At 40.7% G+C, this 19,559-nt stretch overlaps 1 protein-coding gene and 1 long non-coding RNA gene across 2 annotated transcripts; one reads left to right on the plus strand and one right to left on the minus strand.

The window, feature by feature from the left end:
* The first annotated feature begins 1,531 nt into the window (after positions 1-1,531).
* Positions 1,532-16,308, plus strand: LOC115795445 (myosin-7). Its single transcript, XM_030751351.1, has 39 exons — positions 1,532-1,546; positions 1,664-1,702; positions 1,853-2,063; positions 3,047-3,190; positions 3,292-3,448; positions 3,538-3,565; positions 3,702-3,807; positions 3,893-3,985; positions 4,262-4,325; positions 4,414-4,512; positions 4,613-4,716; positions 5,081-5,219; positions 5,309-5,427; positions 5,541-5,690; positions 5,808-5,978; positions 6,059-6,368; positions 6,518-6,594; positions 6,680-6,885; positions 7,031-7,154; positions 7,529-7,665; positions 7,763-8,018; positions 8,102-8,344; positions 8,451-8,627; positions 8,704-8,849; positions 8,929-9,019; positions 9,111-9,500; positions 9,617-9,743; positions 9,903-10,021; positions 10,107-10,303; positions 10,534-10,717; positions 10,978-11,143; positions 11,222-11,346; positions 11,431-11,739; positions 11,826-12,029; positions 12,113-12,409; positions 12,550-12,654; positions 13,152-13,247; positions 13,527-13,661; positions 16,194-16,308. Exons 3-39 carry the CDS (start codon positions 1,863-1,865, stop codon positions 16,212-16,214), a joined length of 5,817 nt encoding a protein of 1,938 aa, XP_030607211.1. The 5' UTR covers positions 1,532-1,546; positions 1,664-1,702; positions 1,853-1,862; the 3' UTR covers positions 16,215-16,308.
* LOC115795449 (uncharacterized) lies at positions 13,849-18,211 on the minus strand. Its single transcript, XR_004021264.1, has 3 exons — positions 18,063-18,211; positions 16,222-16,283; positions 13,849-14,340 (listed from the first exon to the last, which is right to left on the minus strand). It is a non-coding gene; the product is annotated as an uncharacterized LOC115795449 (long non-coding RNA).
* Positions 18,212-19,559: the final 1,348 nt, after the last annotated feature.

Genomic DNA, 19,559 nt, shown 5'->3' on the forward strand with positions numbered 1-19,559 from the left:
CAGTGGTTGAGGATTTTTCATTTCATTTTGCTTCATTTTCATTTCAAAGTGTTCTTCTCATTTCAGTTTTTATTACTTATTTGATTCATGCCAGTGTTTGTTTTTATAATCATTGTCATCTAACGGGGTGCAAATTTAAGCAGAACAGATAAAAACATAAAAGTTATGTTTGGCTGCTCCTTTGTCATAAATTTAATGCTGGACACCCTTCCTGACACACCCCCTGGAAAAGAACTAGCAACCTTTCAACCCTTATTTATTTATTTGTTTATTTGCCAAATTTGACCCAAGTTACTTTTGCAGATACAAAATTTAGATTGAGTTCATTTTCTTTTTCTTAAAGCTATAATTATTATTAGTTATTATTAGTTGTTATTTTTATGTCGGTTAAGTGATTTTCTTTTTTAAACACCTTGTTTTTAGTTTATTTTCAGAAACTATAAGAAGCCTGGGTCCCAAGATGAATTAAAATGTTGCTTACGTTTCAATCTGTAACTCAGTTACTTTTGATACTGTACCTCCTGTAAATTCAAATATAAATGACATGCAAAAAATAATAAATAAATGCTATCGCTTTGAACTTTAACGAAGAAAAAAACATCTCCCTGTTTTACGTTACATCCCCACCTACACGGATATTTTGTAAAAACTTGTGTTTTCCAATTTCTATGTGAAAAAAACCACAAATGAGCAGGAGGAATATTTCCGCTTGTATGAAAAGCAAAGAATGATGGGATACGGTAACCAGAGCATGCCAGGAGTACAGTCTGACATCATAAAAGGAGACTGGAGTTCATCCAAAACTGCTTACAGTTACTAAAATGTTGTTTCCATGTAGACAAAAGGTCAAAACACAGGAAAAAAAACTGCATTGTCGAAAATATTCGTGTATGTGTGGGCAGGGCTTTGATGTTAACAATTTCTTAAGCTTCGTATTTTAAAGATTTAATCCCAACGCATAACAGTGATGTGCAGAAAAAAAAGGTTTTTGCTAATGTAATAACTACTTTATCATCCAGGCTATATATTTTACTCTATTTTTGCTTTACTAATAAATGCCTTTGGTAAGGCTTTTTAAATCCTTCTGCAGGATCCATGTCAATCACACATCATTTAAATACGTTTAAACAATGCGTGCCAGTCTTGCCTGTCTTAAGTGAGGATGCCTCTGTTCAGTACCACATGTATTGTTCCTGTAACACAAGCACACTTAAGGGATGATGACAGAGGAATTCCTCCCTGTGTCTATTTAAAGATTGAATTGTGGTCCCCTGGCTGCTTGAGGATACCTATGATTAATCACAGCGCTGCATAGAGCTCCTAATATGGTCCTGTTGGGGGACTCCATCACTGATAAGACTCTAACCCGCTGATTTCTATATTACTCTCCACCACTCATTAACCGCCTCCCTTCACTAACCCCCAACCCAACCCAGACACTAAAACATTCCTGGGCCCCGAAGCGCTCCTCCATATTTGGCAGAGGGGCTTTGTTTATAAGGAGAACTCATGGTGAAACTCCAACAGGTCACCATTCAATCTCAAGGTAAGGTGTGAGGAGAGTGTCCAGCAAACTGAAGATTAGGCTTTGATGCTAAAGTTTTACCTGTGCTGCTGAGGATTGCAGAGCAGTCTCACCAGTTTTCTTTACATCTTTCCTCAGGACCGTTACACCTCAGTCGTCTCAGCAGGGATTGCAAAGGTAAGAGCATCTCCAAAACAATTTGAACACAGCAGGAAAAAAAAATGGAAATATAAGACCACTGCATGAAAAATGAAGAAAGAAAAACATTATTCATCTGCAGCTGATAGCAAGTAAACACATGACTAAAGTCTTTTTATTTTTGTACAGAAGGTGAAACATGGGTGATGCTGCCATGAAAGAATTTGGGGCAGCAGCTCCATACCTGAGGAAGTCAGACAGGGAGCGTCTGGAGGCCCAGACTCGCCCATTTGACATGAAGAAGGAGTGTTTTGTTCCCGATCCCAGTGAGGAATATGTGAAGGCTTCGATCGTTAGCCGTGAGGGTGACAAAGTCACGGCTCAGACCGAGAAAGGGAAGGTGAGTGAATTGCTGGCGCAGTTGCTCTTGATGCAGCTGGTTTCTTAACCAAAGCCCAGATGATGTGAGCTTATTTGTCCTTTAATAGACCAAGTGTAGAGTCAACAGAAGCCAGAGAAGCCTTTTCCTCCATGACATAGCTGGGCTCTGATGAACAGAAATGAGAAATTTCTTATTCATTTTATCAAAAAGACTCTCAGAAACGGGGGTGCAGTAAATGTACAGCCCTGTCCCTTCCTATTGCAACAAAACTTATGCAACTTGCTCCTTTTAGGACAAACTTTTGCACTTCAAGGTAACTACGTGCACCTTTTTAGGACCAGCAGCAAAAGGTACAGAGTTACAGCATTTCTTCTATATTTTAATGTAAATAAATTAGGTTAAATGTTATTTTTGCTCTCAAAAGTTAAGGTTCTAATACTTATGTGAAATGCATTTCCTTCAGAGGTTATCACTGTGGGCTCACGGCTGCATTCAAACCTCGAATTCTCCAAATAGATGTGTGTTAGGTTAACTGCTAATGCTAAGATAATAAATGGCTAAAGCTTTCAGTTATCAGTGACACTAGAAAAGTGCCAGTTCAAGGATATGAGTGCATTTATGTACCCCTTTAAAAGGCCCATATTTGTAATGTCACATTAAAGTACAGTTAAGTATCCCTGCCAAGGATACAACAGTACCTCAGAGGGTACGACCCAGTGACAGGCAGCTGTAGCCCCAAAGCTACAGTGATTTCAGATTCTGCTCCTTAGAAATAAAACACACTTTAGTTCACAGAACTGACTGAAATAATCCTGAGAAAACAGCACAATTCAAAAGAGAACGTAACTGGCTTACACGTGCGTTTCTGTTTTTTAGTGTTTTTGTCTGTTACTCTCAAACAGACAGGTGGGATCATTTGTCTTGCACTGACTGGTCTCCTTCCTATAATAAAGTGGGAAAAAAAAAGTCTGTATTAACAGTCACTGTGTCCTTTTTTGCAGACTGTCACCGTGAAGGAGTGTGATGTGCACCCTCAGAACCCGCCAAAGTTTGATAAAATTGAAGACATGGCGATGTTCACCTTCCTCCATGAGCCTGCTGTGCTGTATAACCTCAAAGAGCGTTACGCAGCGTGGATGATCTATGTGAGTTCACAGATCTAACATGTTGATTGCCCTCCCACAACCCCCCACCCCCCACCACACACACTTATATTTAACACTTTGCTCTTTTCATTACCTACCAGACCTACTCTGGGTTGTTCTGTGTGACTGTCAACCCCTACAAGTGGCTGCCAGTCTACAACCAGGAGGTGGTTGTTGCCTACAGAGGAAAGAAGAGGAGTGAAGCTCCTCCTCATATCTTCTCCATCTCTGATAATGCCTACCAGTACATGCTAACTGGTAATTTACCGTCCATTATTTAAGTATGTTCAAATTATTTTAAAGCACTGAGCAGTCCTAGAATACTTATATGTCCTGCTCTTTTTCAGACAGAGAAAATCAGTCAATTCTCATCACGTAAGTTGTTCATTTGTGACTTTGTTTGATCTTGACAATTATAGTAAATCATACAGTGAGAATTTTACTGACCTCACTGATGCCATGTATGCTGTCCATTTGTCAGTGTCTTTAATCTGTGTATTTGTGTCTTCAGTGGAGAATCTGGTGCTGGGAAAACTGTCAACACCAAGAGAGTCATCCAGTACTTTGCCAGCATTGCAGCTGGAAGTGGGAAAAAGGATACAGGCTCTGAGAAAAAGGTTAATGATCAGTTTACAGGATGTGGAACATTTCCTGCGATGTAAAGTCAGTGCTCTGAATAAATGTTTTACTGTTTTCTCTTAGGGTACTCTGGAGGATCAAATCATCCAGGCTAACCCAGCTTTAGAGGCCTTTGGGAATGCCAAAACCATCAGGAATGACAACTCTTCCAGATTTGTAAGGTTTTGTTTATAACTCAATAACTCTGCTTGTTTTTAATGCTTCGGCTTGCGCTGTATCTATGCTTCTCTTTCCTTTTAGACTAGTCTGTTGGTCAGTTGTTTTTTTTTTAATTCGTGGCTGGGCACACACCCACCTTCTTCCACTGACACCTGCATGAGGATCCAATAACATTGTTGCCACAGTGGACTCTTGACAGTATGATGGGATTCCTAAATACTCTGGTAATACCTGTACACTGCCCATGACTATTAATGTTTTCATACATTTTAGGGCAAATTCATCCGAATTCACTTTGCAGCCAGTGGAAAGCTGGCCTCAGCCGATATAGAAACATGTAAGTCCCTTCCACATGCTTCCATCCAGTTTATTCCTATATTCACAATGATCACCGTCCCATCTACATAATGCAAACATCCTTACAGATCTGCTGGAAAAATCCCGCGTCACCTTTCAGCTCAAGGCTGAGAGAGATTATCACATCTTCTATCAGATCTTGTCTCAAAGAAAACCGGAGCTGCTTGGTACGTGAAAATATGGGATGTGTGAACCAGCAATAACCAGTATTTCCAACACAGCGGTAGAGCTAACATGAAAATCCAACATTTTGGTTCTCCTTCTCAGAGATGCTGCTCATCACCAACAACCCCTACGACTACGCCTTCATCTCCCAAGGAGAGACAACGGTAGCCTCTATCAATGATGCTGAAGAGCTGATGGCCACTGATGTGAGTGGGAACGCACAATAATATGTAAATGTGTTTGGCATTCTACATTTAGACTTAACAGGCTTTAAATTCAAATAACACCAAAGGAAAAAAAAACTCTAGCTATCACCTTTACTTTTATTTTTAGGTGTTGGCATTGGGCTACGAAACTTAGCATCTCTGATGTCATTTGTATTCCAGTATCATTGAATCATTCACTGTGAGTGAATACGACTTGAATAGATGGGATTAAATATCTGATGTCTGGTTTAATGCAGGAGCAAATACATTTCTTATCCCTGGATCTTCCCTGTAACGCTACCCCGCACACCCTGATGCTATGTAAAAATGACATAAGTAATAAAACACCCCTCTTCTCATTTAGGATGCCTTCGATGTGCTGGGCTTTACTCAAGAAGAGAAGAACAGCATTTATAAGCTGACTGGTGCCATCATGCACTATGGCAACATGAAGTTCAAGAACAAGCAGCGTGAAGAGCAGGCGGAGGCTGATGGCACAGAAGGTGAGAGAAGCTCTTTCAGAGCCTGAAACTCAAACTTGTCAGTGCCTGATGTTTACTGAATAATTTACATTTACGTGTATTTTTTTTAGATGCTGACAAATCGGCGTATCTGATGGGCCTGAACTCTGCTGACCTCATCAAAGGGCTCTGTCACCCAAGAGTCAAAGTAGGAAACGAGTGGGTCACCAAGGGACAAAATGTGCAGCAGGTACAATAATATAACCAGCAGCTGAATTTCATAACGCACACGCATAACGCATAACGTGCACATAAGAGGTTTATCTGTAACTTTTGAAGTCACAGGTGGATTTCTGCTTTTAGGTGTACTATGCAGTTGGTGCACTGGCTAAGGCAGTGTATGAGAAGATGTTTCTGTGGATGGTGATGAGGATTAACCAGTCCCTGGACACCAAGCAGCCCCGTCAGTACTTCATTGGTGTGCTGGACATTGCTGGATTTGAGATCTTTGATGTAAGAATCATCTATTCAACATTAGCATTAAAAAATACACATTTTTTTTTTAAATGACACAATTAGGAGAGACACAAATATTTAAAATGAGTATGCTGCTGTCACCTTATGTTATAGTTCAATACCTTTGAGCAGCTGTGCATCAACTTCACCAACGAAAAACTGCAACAGTTTTTCAACCACCACATGTTTGTACTGGAGCAGGAAGAGTACAAGAAAGAGGGCATTGAATGGACTTTCATTGATTTTGGTATGGATCTGCAGGCCTGCATTGACCTCATTGAAAAGGTGAGACACTGGACTTTTACCTGTTCAGGGAAAATGTGTACAAATATGGTCCTAAAAACACTCAAATCTCGCCCCTACAGCCCATGGGTATCATGTCCATCCTTGAAGAGGAGTGCATGTTCCCCAAAGCCAGTGATACCACCTTTAAAGCTAAGCTTTATGACAACCACTTGGGGAAATCCAGCAATTTCCAGAAGCCCAGAGTTGTCAAAGGAAAACCAGAGGCTCACTTTGCCTTGGTTCACTATGCTGGAATTGTTGATTATAATATCAACAATTGGTTGGTGAAGAACAAGGATCCTCTGAATGAGACTGTTGTAGGACTGTACCAAAAGTCTACCCTCAAGCTGCTGGCTTTCCTCTTTGCAAATTATGCTGGAGCTGACTCAGGTAAGACTAATGTAATGGTCCTGCTTTATCCAACACTGGCTATAACCATGAATTTATACACTTTTTTTCCTAATAAACAACAGTAAGATCTGCTTGGTTACATCTGTGCCCATTGTTGCAAACTAATGAGTTGTCCACTGGTCTATTAGCTGATGGTGGAAAGGGTGGCAAAGGAGGAGGCAAGAAGAAGGGCTCGTCCTTCCAAACTGTGTCTGCTTTACACAGGGTTAGTAAAGACAGCTGCTAAGCACTACTTCATATGGAGGATAGGGACTTGGAACTAACTTCACATCCATAACTCTTCTCCACAGGAGAACTTGAACAAGCTGATGACCAACTTGAGGTCGACTCACCCTCACTTTGTACGCTGCATCATCCCCAATGAGACCAAGACTCCTGGGGCCATGGAGAACCCTCTGGTGATGCACCAGCTGCGCTGTAACGGTGTGCTGGAAGGCATCAGGATCTGCAGAAAGGGCTTCCCCAACAGGATCCTCTATGGAGATTTCAAGCAGAGGTATTACATTTCACTTTTTGGACAAATGTTCTTTTACAAAGAAATTTTAATCTCATGAGGCTCCTGGGTTAAATTCTGTTTTATTAAAAAGAAAACAGGGTATTCAGTATTAAGCTCTTAGACATTTCTACTCATGATTCTACAGATATCGCATCCTGAATCCTGCTGCCATCCCTGAAGGACAGTTCATTGACAGCAGGAAGGGAGCTGAGAAACTTCTTGGGTCTTTGGATATTGATCATAACCAATACAAGTTTGGTCACACTAAGGTAAAAAAAAAAAAAAAAGTCAGAAGCACATCTTTTGCCTTTTTTTGCATATATGTTTGTATATACATTTTACATATCTATCTATCTATCTATCTATCTATCTATCTATCTATCTATCTATCTATCTATCTATCTATCTATCTATCTATCTATCTATCTATCTATCTATCTATCTATCTATCTATCTATCTATCTATCTATCTATCTATCTATCTATCTATCTATCTATCTATCTATCTATCTATCTCAGGCAAACAGTAACAGTTAGCTAGTTAGAGTTATTAAATAATTAAATTCTGCAAGAGAAACAACAGTTTTTTGTATGTAAGTAAAGTCCTGTTTCCCAATACTAATGGCATTCATGCTTCTTAAAGGTGTTCTTTAAAGCTGGTCTTCTTGGCCAGCTTGAAGAGATGAGAGATGACCGTTTGTCACTCATAATCACTGGAATCCAGGCTCGATCAAGAGGTCTGCTTGCAAGAGTCGAATTCCAGAAAATTGTTGAAAGGAGGTCAGAAAAAGAAAAATATAACATAACTGAAACTAGGGAAACAATAGTTACTCATCATAATGAGCTTAATAGTAATAATGTGGTTGATCTTTGGAAGGGATTCACTTCTTGTGATCCAGTGGAACATCCGCGCCTTCATGGGGGTTAAGAACTGGCCCTGGATGAAGCTGTTCTTCAAGATCAAACCTCTGCTGAGATCTGCTGAGGCAGAAAAGGAGATGGCCAACATGAAGGAAGAATTCCTGAAGCTCAAAGAAGCTTATGCAAAGTCTGAAAGTCGCAGAAAGGAGCTGGAAGAGAAAATGGTCACTCTTCTCCAAGAGAAGAATGACCTGCAGCTCCAAGTTCAAGCTGTAAGTCTAGTCACAAATGTTCATTATACATCCTGCTCATGGACATTATATCTTATATGCTAATGAAAATAATGACCTTTTAGGAGCAAGATAATCTTGCAGATGCTGAGGAACGATGTGAGGGGCTGATCAAACACAAAATTCAGATGGAAGCAAAAGCCAAAGAGCTATCTGAGAGACTGGAGGATGAGGAGGAGATGAATGCTGAACTGACTGCTAAGAAGAGGAAGCTGGAGGATGAGTGCTCCGAGCTGAAGAAAGACATTGATGACCTGGAGTTAACTCTAGCTAAAGTGGAGAAAGAGAAGCATGCCACTGAGAACAAGGTACGACTCATTTGCTATTTCCATTTCTTACAATAAGTGCATGAACAAGAGGCATCTTTCTAACCTGCGCACAGAATTTGTAATACCTTTCATTAACTTGCAACAGGTGAAGAACCTTGTTGAGGAGATGGCTGCTCTGGATGAAATCATTGCCAAGCTCACCAAGGAAAAGAAAGCCTTACAGGAAGCTCACCAGCAAACTCTGGATGACCTGCAGAGTGAGGAAGACAAAGTCAACACTCTGACCAAGGCCAAGGCTAAGCTGGAGCAGCAAGTGGATGATGTAAGAACTTACAAAATTAGTTTGACTTTTACTGTATAATAATTTGACTACATAAGGTCTTTTTTATTGCCCACAGCTTGAGGGGTCTTTGGAGCAAGAAAAGAAAGTACGTATGGACCTTGAGAGAGCAAAGAGGAAGCTTGAAGGAGACCTCAAGTTAGCTCACGAAAGTATCATGGACCTGGAAAATGACAAGCAGCAACTCGAAGAAAGGCTGAAAAAGTAAGATGGGAGGCAGTTTTTCATAACTAAGCTGTAAGTTGGGCAACAGCCAACAGGCCTTATGTTTGTCCATCCACAGGAAGGATTTTGAGATTAATCAGCTGAATGGTAAAATAGAAGATGAACAGGCAATGAGTGCCCAGCTCCAGAAAAAACTGAAGGAGTTGCAGGTAATAAAAGAAGTATGAAAAAGTGTGTGAAAAGGACCACAATTTATAGGAAGAAAATTTCATGTCAGGGTTTGTTTTGATTTTGGTCTAGGCCCGCATTGAGGAGCTGGAGGAAGAGCTTGAAGCAGAGCGAGCGGCCCGAGCCAAGGTGGAGAAGCAGAGAGCTGACCTGGCCAGAGAGCTGGAGGAGATCAGTGAGAGGCTGGAGGAGGCTGGAGGAGCAACAGCTGCTCAGATCGAGATGAACAAGAAGAGGGAGGCCGAGTTCCAGAAGCTGCGCAGAGACCTCGAAGAGTCCACTCTGCATCATGAAGCCACTACTGCCACACTCAGGAAGAAACAAGCTGACAGTGTTGCTGAGCTGGGAGAGCAGATTGACAACCTGCAGAGAATCAAGCAGAAACTGGAGAAGGAGAAGAGTGAGCTCAGACTGGAGCTGGATGATGTGGTCTCCAATATGGAACATATTGTGAAGACAAAGGTTCACTAAACTCATAGTGTTTAGCAATTTTTTTCCCCAATGTAGCACAGATATGTCAGTATTTGGGGTAATACATGCATATTGAACATTTTTTCTTTAATGGGACTGAATTTCAGACGAATCTAGAGAAGACATGCAGGACCCTGGAAGATCAAATGAATGAGTACAAGACAAAGTTTGAAGAGGGTCAGCGCTGCATCAGTGACTTCAACATGCAGAAAGCAAAGCTTCAAACAGAAAACGGTATATTGTTCCTTCATACCACACTGATATGCAGTTGGTGTGTTTGACAGCAAACAGTTTCCACTCAGCTTTTGTATTAATATGTCACTGGGAAACTAGAGCAACCTTTTTGTCTTCTTTGGGTCTGGAAAATAACATCTACATCTACCCTAACACTAGGAGAGCTCTCGAGGCAGTTGGAGGAAAAGGATTCCCTGGTGTCTCAACTAACGAGAGGAAAAATGTCCTACACTCAACAGATTGAAGATCTAAAGAGACAGCTGGAAGAGGAGACCAAGGTGAAATGAAGCTTCGGTGCCTACTGACAGCACCAGTTATTTCCTGAAAGCTTTCACCCATTCATATATACATTTGTTCTAACAGGCCAAGAATGCATTGGCCCATGCAGTGCAGTCCTCTCGCCATGACTGTGACCTGCTCAGGGAGCAGTATGAGGAGGAGCAGGAGGCTAAAGGTGAACTGCAGCGCGGCATGTCCAAGGCCAACTCTGAGGTGGCTCAGTGGAGAGCCAAGTATGAAACTGATGCCATCCAGAGGACTGAGGAACTGGAAGAGGCCAAGTAAGTCAATCTGACATTTAAACACATGCTTTATTGTGTAATTCATAAAGAGACTTTTCACTTCATCTATCAGATCAGCTTTTTGTTTGTATTATGTTCCTACTAAAATGTAAGACGAACAAAAAGTTTGTCTGTTAGATGACTGAGCAGCCAGTCGTAGCAGTCAAATTTACAGTTTAGTGTTCCACCACACAACTGCATGTTTATTAAATGAATGGTGATTTCTTAAGGAAAAAGCTGGCTCAGCGTCTGCAGGAGGCCGAGGAGGCTGTTGAAGCAGTAAATGCTAAATGCTCCTCTTTGGAGAAGACCAAACACAGACTGCAGAATGAGATTGAAGATCTCATGGTGGATGTAGAGAGGTCTAATGCTGCTGCTGCCGCTCTGGACAAGAAACAAAGAAACTTTGACAAGGTGAAATACACTGAAATGTTTGTGATCGCCAAAGTATCAATTGGCAAAGTGGCTTCTGAAGCCTTGGACTAGAGCAATAGGGGCTATTTAAGCTAAACTTAGCAGAATATAAACACTGGTAGTTTACATGGTACACAGTGTGGTCATTTTAAAATGTAATATTATTCGGACAGACAACTACTGAGCTGGGATAAGCCTATATTCTTTTCTTCATCCATTTGGCACATGTAGAGTTATGTCTGGCCTCTTTTGCCCTGCAGGTCCTTTCTGAGTGGAAGCAGAAGTATGAGGAGTCTCAGTGTGAGCTGGAGAGCTCCCAGAAGGAAGCTAGGGCTCTGAGCACTGAGCTTTTCAAACTGAAGAATTCATATGAGGAGGCTCTGGATCATCTAGAGACGATGAAGCGAGAGAATAAGAATTTGCAGGGTAAGATCTGCTGGCAGTGTTCTTGTATACACTGTGAACTTTATATCCACCCTAATCACACTGTTTGACACCCCGCAGAGGAGATTTCTGACCTCACTGAGCAACTTGGTGAGAGTGGCAAAAGCATCCATGAACTGGAGAAACTACGGAAGCAACTGGATCAGGAGAAGAGTGAGATCCAGTCTGCACTTGAGGAAGCTGAGGTACATACCCTTGTTAATGAATAAGACACTTTTACATAAGACTGTCTGCTATTATGTATAACTCTGGACGCTTTTGTGCACCAGGCCTCACTTGAGCATGAGGAGGGGAAGATTCTCAGAGCTCAGCTTGAGTTCAACCAAATTAAGGCCGACATTGAACGTAAACTGGTTGAGAAAGATGAAGAGATGGAGCAGTGCAAGAGAAACCTGCAGAGGACGATCGACACCCTGCAGAGCTCTCTTGAAGCTGAGTGCCGCAGCAGGAACGAGGCTCTGCGTCTGAAGAAGAAAATGGAAGGAGACCTCAATGAGATGGAGATCCAGCTGAGCCAGGCCAACAGGCAGGCGTCCGAGGCCCAGAAACAGCTTAAGGCTGTGCATGCACATCTGAAGGTAAACTAGAAGATGAAAGAATTTTTCAGATGTTTCACATCTAAACTGGGTATAAAGTTTAATGTGGGTGATGTGATCTCATTCAGGACTGCCAAATTCAGCTGGATGACTCTGTTCGTGCCAATGATGATCTTAAAGAGAATATCGCCATTGTTGAGAGACGCAACAACCTTCTTCAGGCTGAACTGGAGGAACTGAGGGCTGCTCTGGAGCAAACGGAGAGAAGTCGCAAACTTGCTGAGCAAGAGCTGCTGGATGTTAGTGAGAGGGTGCAGCTACTGCACTCACAGGTAGGATATTCCTGGCACCAGCTCTTTTATATCACTGACAATATATTGAGGAATTCAGCAAATCAAATTTTTCTTGCGACCAGAACACCAGCCTGATAAACCAGAAGAAGAAGCTGGAGGCTGATACAGCCCAGCTTCAGACTGAAGTGGAGGAAGCAGTGCAGGAGTGCAGGAATGCAGAGGAAAAGGCCAAGAAGGCCATTACTGATGCTGCCATGATGGCAGAGGAGCTGAAGAAAGAGCAGGACACCAGCGCTCATCTGGAGCGCATGAAGAAGAACATGGAGCAAACCATCAAAGACCTGCAGCACCGCCTGGATGAAGCTGAGCAGATCGCCATGAAGGGAGGCAAGAAGCAGGTTCAGAAGCTTGAAGCCAGGGTGAGCATCCCCAGTGCACAAGTATCACTGGCCTTTCAAATGACCTATTATTTTCTTCATCAAGTTGTTAACTTAGTTAACTGTTTGTTACTTTATGTGGCTTTTAGTATTTGTAGGAAATGACTTCTGGATGCTTTCAGGTGAGGGAGCTTGAGAATGAGGTGGAGTTGGAGCAGAAGAAGAGCAGCGAAGCAGTGAAAGGAATCCGTAAATATGAGCGACGCATCAAGGAGCTCACATACCAGGTCTTTTTTTTTTTAACCCTCAACATACCATATAGTGTGATGTATCACACATTTATATACTTTGTTTGAGTTCGTTGACTCTGGACATTAATTTCTTAAATCAATTATTGCTTTGAAATCTACACAAATGCAAACATGCTACTTAATACTGTAAACTGAATCCAGTTTCCTTAATCTGAACAAGTATAGAGTATGACTTTTATGACTTCTTCTTTACTGGGTTTCAGTTTCAGCAGCAATAGGATGGCAATAGTAGTAACAGCAGTGGAAGTTCAAAGCACATTTTAATACATCATGAGTAATGGCACCCATGTGCCTGTTGCTGTCAATCAAATGTACTGTATACTATTCATAGGAGTCCTCTTATCATGTCCCTTTATGCACAGATTAACAAACAATTCCTTTCCAAATAATCCGCCTTGGTTTTTGTCAAAGCTTATAAAAAATGTTCTTTATTGATCCTGTTAGCCTCTTTTCTGTCCCCATGATTTATACAGACTGAGGAGGACCGCAAGAATATTGTGCGTCTGCAGGATCTGGTTGACAAACTCCAGCTCAAAGTCAAAGCCTACAAGAGAGCTGCAGAGGAGGCTGTAAGTCTAGTCCTGAAAAGTTTCTCTAATTTAGTTGTGTGCTTCAATTTATATCGTTTAATCTAAATCTACCTTCCTTTACCAAGTTTAAATATGCAGAAGTACACGATACATTGCCACAGTTTAAAACAGATTTTTATAATATGCATCTCATAACATTTTTCTGCAACACAAACATATTGGGTACAGCTTTGCTGACGCCTGTTTTTTACCCTCAAGAAAGGACACTTCCTGCAGGCCTCTGAATATTGTGGTCTGTGTTCTTGCTGACTCCTGTAGGAAGAGCAGGCCAATACTCATCTGAGCAAGTTCCGTAAACTGCAGCACGAGCTGGACGAGGCCGAAGAGAGAGCTGACATCGCCGAGTCTCAGGTCAACAAGCTGCGTGCCAAGAGTCGTGATGTGGGGTCAAAGGTAGGAGGCTAATCTAGTTTTCAACATTTGTGTTGCCCTGACCTACATGATACTGCTGTCAACTCCCCATTATCTTTATCAGGTCAGCACGATTCATTTCAAGTTGTTTTATTTTCCAATTCGTCGAATGGTTCATTTTTCTAAAAGACAATAAATACATCAGACCAGTGCTTATGAAGACCCATTTTATTTGGAGTTGAATGGATTTTTAGTGGAGTTTACGGTAGTGATTGGTTAGTGGTTAGTTAGTGGTGATGGAGTTTTTTTAACCTCTCATGGAAGGAATCTTTATTCATCTCATTCAGCCATAACTACAAACTTTTTATGCAGTTATCACTGTGTTAAAAAATAAGCAAAAAAATGTCAGAACATGAGTCAGAAAACAAGGGGGAGACAAATACAACAAAGACCAGAGACAAACCAAGGACAGGTCACAGTAGCATGTTTTTTTTTTCAATAACTAAATTAATTTGATGTTTAGTCAGTTCATAGACAGCCTTAAACTATGAACTACCATCCAGTTCACCTAAGTATGTGTGTAGTTTTAAAAAAAGACCTCTTGATTCATTTGTTAATATAAGTTACAGATTTTGGACAGGTACTAATCTGCCCTCTTATGCAGTGAGTGAAGCACAATAAAATATTGGCTGTGTTGGTATACTTACCTATAAAGCACTGTCTAAAATGTGTAAAGAAAAAAAAAAGACTAAATTATATTACAAAAATATTATAGATTACCATAATTCAGGCTCAGAATCAGTTAACTTAAGGAATTAAAGACAACAACCTTGCATGAGTTTTAAAACAACACAGCTTTCCATATTTAGTGTTACATGATTCATTCAGTTCTTCTCACTGAACATTCATGTTCGTTTTGAAATGCGTTCAAGCCGACATAACACAGTGAAAGAATCCCGACCCAGTACAGTATTTACTTCTGCACATCCCTGCACCTGCTGTGATGTCATTACAGAGAGTCCTGTTGTTGGTACAGGCCAAAAACCCCCAAAGCAAAAAGATGATGTTGTCTGTAACTCCTTAACTGACTCTTCCCTCTGCTGTGACGATCATCTCAAACATAAAATGAGTTGCCTCCAATCTGCACAGTTGTTTGCAGTGTTGTAATTATATTTATTCTCAATCCCAGCCTTACTGGTTAAATGTTGCAATGAGATGGGAAAATTTGACAACACTTTCAATATTCTCTGCAAATGAAAATACTCACTATTAATTATTCAACAAATAATACAAAAAAACAGAATAGCATCAAATCAAAAATATTAATCTTGTAGGCTGTGGAAGAAAAAAGAAAGCAAACTTGTTTGTTTGTGAGTGTAGTTGAAGAAAGTATTACAAAACAGTTTTTTTGAGGTAAACATTCATATGATGGACTGAGAACAATATATCCATCCATCCATCCATCCATCTTTTTCTGCTTATCCAGTGGGGGTAGAGCCTATCCCAGGTTCATTCTAAATTGCCCATAGTTGTGAATGTGAATGTGAAACAATATTATATAACACAGAATAACAGAATGATGACTTCATGTGCTGAGGATGAATAATCTGCTTTAACAGCATTTCCAAAATATGCCCAAATTTTGCCAATATTTGAATGACAGCAACAGTCAAAACAGTATTATGGGCTTCTTTAGTTCATCAGCACTCTGAGTGATCTTTGAGCCGAGCTCTCACTCTGCAGTATTTTTAGTTAATCTACTCAATGTAAGAGCTTTGAGGCGACTGCTGCTGAAACCTGGTGTTACATAAAGAAAGCTGTGCAGGTTCCATCCATCCATTCGCTTCCGCACATCCTGTTAAGGGTCGCGGGGGGGCTGGAGCCTATCCCAGTTGTCATAGGGCGAGAGGCAGGGTACACCCTGAACAGGTCGCCAGCCTGTTGCAGGGCCAACACAGAGGGACAGACAACCTTTCATACTCACATTCATGCTCTCATTCACACCTATGGGCAATTTAGAGTAGCCAATGAACCTAACCCCAGTAAGTGCATGTCTTTGGAATGTGGGAGGAAACCGGAGTACCCGGAGGAAACCCACGCAAGCACGGGGAGAACATGCAAACTCCACACAGAGAGAGGGAGAGGCCTGGGCCAAGGTGGAATCGAACCCAGGCCTTCCAGATGGTATTCTAACTGTGAGGCAGCAGTGCTAACCACTACGCCACCGTGCTGCCGCTGTGCAGGTTATAAATATTAATATAATATAAACAGATAAATAGCAACTCTCATCAGCTGCACTCATGTGTGCAAGCTAATTCTTCCTTCACTATTACAGTGAATAAAATGCTGCTCTAATAAGGTAATATATATTTTAATATCATAATCATAAAGCTGTGGGAGCAGACTGCTCTGCCATGCAAAGATTGCCATTTTTTTTTTCTTTTTTCTTAAATTTTGCAAGTGTCTGAAGACAACAGCTACTCGTGTGCTTTGTGTAACACATGTTGAGTCTTGTTGGTCCTCAGTCACTAATGTGTCTTTCATTGTCTACTCTCTTATCATTCTTCATCACAGAAAGGGCTAGATGAGGAGTGAAACTCACAGACGGCCACCTAAGACCTTTGGGATCTTCTTTTGTTGTAGTCACCTTTGTCTCCAAAGTAACTGTAGAATAAAGCAAAGTGCAATCAAATCCACGTGTCCTCATTCATTGTAAGAAGCTCCACATAAAACCAACAACTAAAACTCACCTTTCACTTTGTCACCACTGACAAACTAGTGCTCAGTTTGTAAATGCATAAAAATTCAATAAAGTACTAAAAGGACTTTAGGACAAACAGATATTAAGCATAAGCCTGTATCACACTAACAATATGTGAAGCTAATCACTTCATTAATCACTATACTTCCTGCAGAGGGTCATAAATAGAGGGTTTTAGGTGGGTAACTCCTGCCACCTTGTGCTGAAAACTGCAAATGTGCAACTGTTCTCTGTTATTCATTCATCGTTGCAGCCACAAATCTCAAAGGTTTCATTACTTGTTAGTGAGTACTCTGCTTCCCATCTAGAATCATCTCTTACTGTTTCATACACTGTATGTCACAGAAATGCATTTCTAAAAATGCAGCTTTTGTTCTGTGTGAAGCTTTTAAAACATTTATGATTTACTGAGTTGACAGTGATAAATATGGACAGTGCTGGTTATATCAGTTAGTAATGGTCCCTTTTCTTACTGCAGTAATCAAAAGCTTTAACTCTTCCCCCCATAAAGACAACATTTGACAACCTCCGCTTACCCTTAGTTTTGATACCTCAAAACATATCAATAAAGATAATAATAATGACCATTAGAATGGGCTCCAGGATTTTCCAAGAGTAGCTCCAGTAAGGTAGAGATCACCCTCATTAACCTCTGATGCACATCCAGTCATTTTGATCTGGAAGCAGGGCTGAAATATGACACAAACTGCTCGGTCCAGAAAAGACAAACAAGGGTTACCCCCCAGCATGTGTCCAAGGGTGTCCTTATTCAGTGTTCAGTGCTGTGTTATGTTACTGATAATAAATCTAAGAATCTAACAGGAACAGCAACTTTATGGCTGTTAAAATGTCAGATGTAGGCACGCTGCAGTTGGGTTTCCCCAATAAAGTGCAGTTTTCAAAGTAAAAGCGCTTCCACGTTTCCTCAATTATGCTCGTCTCATAACAGTTAAATATAAGCTACACAGCTACTTTAGTGAAAATAAAATCACACTGGCCTTTTTGTTCAGTGAAATAACTGTAACGTGATGATGGCTTTGCTTTCAAAAACACAATATTTAGTGTGACTGAAAAAAGGAGAGAGAAATAAAAGTGCTCTCTATTTCAAATACTGGGGTAATATGACAAAAAAAAGAATAATCAACATTAATTTGAATGCGTATGGAGCTGCTGAATAGCAAAGAAAAAAAAAATTAAAAATTAATTAATCAACATTATTAAAATTGCTTTTAAACCCAGATGAGGACAGTGTTAGACTCTCTGCATGCAGATATGTGAACAAATTTAAGAGCAGAAAATTTATGATGCTAATAGTGGAATAAAAAACAGTATTTTTACCTCTAGACTTGCTCTTGACCATATGCAATAAATTCTATGTCTACATCAAACCAACATTTACAAAAAAATGTACAATGTAGACCAGGCTGTAATTAAACAGGACAATATCTGTTAAATGAAGAGTGAAGTCTCATGTACTGCATAACTGTTGCTTACATTCCCCCTGTTATGATATCAATATTGTAAACAATTATATCAATATAAATATAAATTATATCGCCAACTTTACTATAATACCTTCACAGAAACACATTCAATCCAAATTCGACAGGAATAAATGACATAAACACAAAAAATAGTCCAAACAGGAAACTTCTTTCCATCTGAATCTACGGCAGACTCACCGTTCATCATGCATCTGCAGCAGGACGCAGGAGAGACTGAAGCACACGTTCTTGTCAGGGTGGTTGAGGTGAAGGCTGGAGATTAGCTTGACGTCCGTCAGGCACCAGATACCAGCCCTGATCTAACATAGCCTTGTCTTTCAAAGGTGTTCACTAATAACAGAGAGATTAAAAGACAGTAAATGAATTTCATAGTGTTATTCTTTCTAATCCAGACTTTGAGACTAACACAACCATCTAATCTGGGCTTTTGTTTGTCTTTCCTCTGACTCTTTAAGACTTGACAGCCTTTTAATACCATTACCCCTGTGCTCCAGGCTTCTGTGTGTCAACTGCTTAACAAGTAGGCCTGCGATGTTTAGAAATACTTTAGGATTATTAAACAGACACCCCCGGCATAAAGTCACACCATTTATTTTTCCGTGAACGAACAGTTGACCTTAGCTCAGAGGAGTCAGGCAGCTAGATGAGGGATGAAAGCCAGGAAGGGACCAAAGAACAGATGAAGATTTCCACAGGGATTTAAACAGCTGAGAATGAGAATGAGTCCAACAATGTGAAAGCAATCTCTGATCAACCCTCAGAAGGTCCTCTGGAACGCCGCTCTGCACCACAGTTAAAGGTCACTTTCATTTTACTGTAGGAAACCAAATTTCTAAAACCCTCAATTACTAATTGCTGATAATGGAGGTCTGTCTGTGTCACATAAAGGAGGTCAAAGCAACAAAATCTATTCTCTTTCAGTCTTTCTCCTCACAGCGGTATTCAGCTAAAGTTAATGCTCGGTGAACGTGGGCAGAGAAAAGCCTACAATAGAAAACCATAATTAGGTTAACCTTCCCACTGCTTCAATCCAAACCTCTGGGAAACAGCATCAAATAGATATGTTTCAACATGTGGAGTGTTGTCAGTGCCGTGCACCTGTTACCCTCCATCCATTGTGAAATCAGAGAATGCACTTCTGCTATACTGCTGCCCTTCAGAGAGAAAAAATCCAGACAAGAATTTCACAGGGTTATCTTTGTCCTCAAGGCCAAAGGAAAGGGAACAATGCCATGACGACAGTGTGAGACAAAGGGTGAAGACCAAACTGGGTAGATCAGCGGTGAGTGATAATTTAAAGTGCCTGACCTTAGTTCTCACTTGACAACAGCTGCAACACTATATTGTCTCAGCAGCAGTGACTCCAGAAATGCTTTTCACCTTCCTTTCATATGCCTGACCTCTGCTGGAGTTTATCTTTTTGATTAAAAATCTTAGTGTGACCAAAGAGGCCAAAGCTGTTCGACAAGCACAAAGGAATTTTAAGAGAGGACGGTGAGCTGACTGGTGCAAACAGGAGGGGAGGAATAATCAGGGCCACTGTTTATAACCAAGCTTTGACTGAATTATTATTTTTCTCAGTCTGTACAGATGATTTCAGAGCCTTTTCCTCCTGGTTTTGTTGCTTTTTCTTGTTTGTCAGTTGTAATCATTAAAAATTCTCAGCTGCTGTAA

The sequence above is a fragment of the Archocentrus centrarchus genome, chromosome 17 (assembly GCF_007364275.1).
Source record: "Archocentrus centrarchus isolate MPI-CPG fArcCen1 chromosome 17, fArcCen1, whole genome shotgun sequence".
NCBI lineage: Eukaryota > Metazoa > Chordata > Actinopteri > Cichliformes > Cichlidae > Archocentrus > Archocentrus centrarchus.